Genomic DNA, 4,109 nt, shown 5'->3' with positions numbered 1-4,109 from the left:
TCACTGCATGGCTTCTCATGTATCGCAATCGTACGCATCCGTTTTGCCTAATCTTGTATCTTTCTTTCTTTGTTTGAAACACACACACACACACACACACACACACACACACACACACACACACACACACACACACACACACACACACACACACACACACACACACTCTCTCTCTCTCTCTCTCTCTCTCGCTCGCTCTTTCTCTCTCTCTATTTTATGCACACACACACACACACACACACACCTTGCCAGATCACCACCCTCTCTGACCTCAAGCTCCACGTAAACCCCAAACACTCACCACTCTCTCGCTCTCTCTCTCTGTCCACAGACTGGCCAGTATCGGGCGGCGGGTGGACTACATCCGGGGGGACGGCAACTGCTTCTTCCGCGCGCTGTCCAAGGAGATGTACGGCAGCGAGGATTACCACGCGGAGTGGCGCCAGGCTGTGTGCGACCTCACCGCCTCCCACCCCCAAGTCTTCCACCAGTACATCGACGACAGCAGCGTCGAAAGGCACGTGGCTCACATGCGCGAGCTGGGAACGTGGGCTACCACGTGCGAGATCTACGCTACGGCCTCGCTGCTGAGGCGGAAGATCTACGTCCTGGCTCCTGCGCCTTCCGGTAGTGCTAACGCCTCGGAGTATAACTGGCTGCTGTTCTCGCCGCGCTGTTTGAGCGGATCGTCTGCTGGCGCGAGCTCGTCCAAACTTGTCACCGACGGTGAGGGCAGTCACGACGAGGTGCATCCGTGCTACCTGACGCTGTGTCACACCAACGGCAACCACTACGACCGCATCATCCCCGTCTACGCCCGCTGCAACTGCGAGATAGCGCCGCCCAAGCTCAACGGGAGGTCGCTGCTTCTCGACCTGACGGCGTCTGATGAGGAAGAGTTGATGCAGGAGTGAGTGTGAGACTGTTGGTGTGTGTGTGTGTGTGTGTGTGTGTGTGTGTGTGTGTGTGTGTGTGTGTGTGTGTCAAAAGAGATAAATGTTTAGCTACGGAACAAGGTGATATATTGAGGTTTTGGAGCCAGGAACAAAGGACTGAAGCTTGCTGGACTATTGACGCACAAACTGCTTTTGCTACAATATACAAAGGCAATGAATGCATCGTCATTTGAAGAACATGTCAACAACCAAGGACTTTAGAGAAAGAGAAGAAACGGAAGGCACGATTCGGCACTGCGTGTGTTATTTGTTTCTCTCGAGAAAACGCAGGACAGCATTTTGCGAGTACCTTGCTGAGTATGTGGGCAAAGAGAAGGGTACGCACCAAAAGGGCAAAATCAAAGATTGTAAATTGTGTAAAGCAAATTAAAATGTTTGACAGTGATAGTCAAATATGGACCAGAAACGATGATTCAAAGCCAAATGCTGAAGCTAACTTGAACGTATTAGTGTACCAAAATATTTGACATCAAACACAGATACACCAACACATTTAATTTAAAATCAATGTTGAAACAGCCTTGATAGTTTGAGATTTGATTGTAAATGTATAGTATTCACATGAAAGATTGTACAACATCTGAAATTCAAGAACTAGGCAAAGAAGTAAATTGCACAGTGATTGCGAGAAAAGAAGAGGCTATGAATAGAGATGTAAGTATACTTGATCATGAGGCGTTTTTTCAAGCTCGAGTACTTACGGGAATATATAAATATCTCTATACATTTCTTTGTGTGTCCGTTTCCTCTTTCGTTTTTTATTGTGAGGCGAATGCCACTTTTTTACGTTTTCTCATTTATTTAAGTGTGTGTGTGTGTGTGTGTGTGTGTGTGTGTGTGTGTGTGTGTGTGTGTGTGTGTGTGTGTGTGAACTTGTGAAGCGACGGACGTTACCAGTACTTCGTCAGAAACGGTTGTATAAAACTTGCACTCTCAAACGAAACGCTAGTTGTAACGTTGAATTAGTTGTCGAAGATGTATGACCAGAAAGGAGACACAAGAGCGAGTTGGAATGAAGTTACGAAATGTAAAAACAAAACAAGACCATTATCAATGTCAGTCAAGCTTTCAGACTTTCTATGTGTTCGTCGCAGGATTTCGTTCAAGAAGAAATAAATGAATGATTAATCAGCACTACGACAACAAGACAGGACCGACTGAAGCGAAAGGCAAAATTGTCACACATGACTTGTATTGGCCTAATTTGCCACCAAACGTTGATACTTATGCACTATTTATCTTATGTGTTCATGCTTTCTCACAGAGTATGAACACTAAAGCATCGATTATGTCACGTGTACTTTCTAAGTTCTATGCCTGTTGGCAGACTTGCCATGGCGTTATGAAACGGCTGTGAAACGGTCATTTGGAGACTTATTGAAAGATGTGTGACGTTCCTGGTTTGTTTTCTTCTAATTATACTAGGTAAATATCTTGAAGTTTCTTGGACGTTGTAGAAGTCGAGGCTCAATTTCTTTAAATATGATTTATTTCAGTTACTGGAGTACCCTTTAGATTTTAGGGAATCGATCAGTTCGTAAGCATAAATCGTGTTTATTACGGTATGTTAACAAACCGACAGAGTAGCTTATATTATAAGCTTCGGCTGAACAGAAAATAAAACACGTTGTAATCTAAACGTATACAATTACAATGCCATCGTTTGACCCATAAAGAAGCAATGATCACCTCGTATCAATAACGAGTGCAATTGCTGCCTTTCCTTACAATATTAACCTGGACTTCCTAGAGACAAGCGCACCATTCACAGCTAAAAAGGTGTGCATATCATGATATGCGATATGACATAATCATTCAATAGATGGCTGCAGCTTGAACTCAACGAAAGAAGACTCCGTTTGTGTGCATAGCCGAGTGTGTGTACAAGAGACAGGAAGTTGTGTGTGTGTGTGTGTGTGTGTATGTGTGTGTATTAATTTTTTGTGAAGATGCGTGGCATGTAGTGTGATGCGAGGAACTGTGTGTTTGTGTGTGCGTATGACTATGTAAGGTTTTCTTTTGTATCGGTGTAAATAAACGTTTGCATTTTTTCCAAAGTTGGAAATGAAAGATGATAAATAAAGAAACGTGTCACGTGTTGTAACGAGCTTTTGTTGTGTGTGTGTGTGTGTGTGTGTGTGTGTGTGTGTGTGTGTGTGTGTGTGTGTGTGTGTGTGTGTGTGTGTGTGTGTTTGAGAGTGAGAGAGAGATGGGATGCAGGTTGTCATACTGAACGAATTCTACTTCAAGAAGCCTGGAAGCTGTCTGCGCGAAACGCTGGCACTGAATTGTCAAATTGTTTTAAAAGACTTCGCAAAATATCCGCGAAGTCGAGTTTGGGTTCAATTATAGACGGCCTCAAAGGATCTGAGACTTCAAACCATTGGAAAATGCAGAATTGTAAAATGTATATATACACTCGTACATGACAAATGAATCAATCAATCCGTGTTAGCGATTCGAATATCATCTGATTGTTCAGCCAATCAAGCTATGAGCGCTAAAACGTCTTGGCTACAAGAGATAAAGGGAGGGAACTGCTGAAACTAAATACATGTGTGTGCATCCGAGCAGTTTGATCCCGGCAAATTGCGTCCCCCTCCAACTCTCATTTCTTTTCTTCTTAGTTTCTTCCTCGTTAATAAAGAATTTGCCTTGTCTGCTCTGTCTGTCTGTCTCTGCCTCTGTCTCTGTCTGTCTGTCTGTCTGTCTGTCTCTCTCTCTCTCTCTCTCTCTCTCTCTCTCTCTCTCTCTCTCTCTCTCTCTGTGTCTCACACAACCACACCCGGGCATAAACACAAACACAACCACATAATTACACACACACACACACACACAACCTTACACACACACACACATAAACACACACATACAAACAAACACATATACATACAACCACACACACAACCAAACATACGCACACAGACAATACATACATCCACAAGCACATACACCCACACACACGCACGCACACACATACACACACCCCTTTTAGAAAGGCAACAGATCGAGGCATCAGAGAGAGAGAGAGAGAGAGAGAGAGAGAGAGAGAGAAAGAAAGAGAGAGCACTTTAAACACAAGTAAACAAAGAGGAAGAACTAGTGGCAAAGTGAGAAAGACCACGTCACACACACAGACACACAGCGGATACA

At 44.0% G+C, this 4,109-nt stretch overlaps 1 protein-coding gene across 1 annotated transcript; it reads left to right on the top strand.

Moving 5' to 3' along the window:
- The first annotated feature begins 250 nt into the window (after positions 1-250).
- LOC138954590 (uncharacterized) lies at positions 251-3,055 on the top strand. The gene has a single exon (XM_070326394.1). It carries the CDS (start codon positions 408-410, stop codon positions 912-914), a length of 507 nt encoding a protein of 168 aa, XP_070182495.1. The 5' UTR covers positions 251-407; the 3' UTR covers positions 915-3,055.
- Positions 3,056-4,109: the final 1,054 nt, after the last annotated feature.

This window comes from Littorina saxatilis, unplaced genomic scaffold (assembly GCF_037325665.1).
Source record: "Littorina saxatilis isolate snail1 unplaced genomic scaffold, US_GU_Lsax_2.0 scaffold_314, whole genome shotgun sequence".
Taxonomy (NCBI): Eukaryota; Metazoa; Mollusca; class Gastropoda; order Littorinimorpha; family Littorinidae; genus Littorina; species Littorina saxatilis.
The sequence above is the reverse complement of the archived record's forward strand: the minus strand, read 5'-3'. Positions and strand labels throughout refer to the sequence as shown.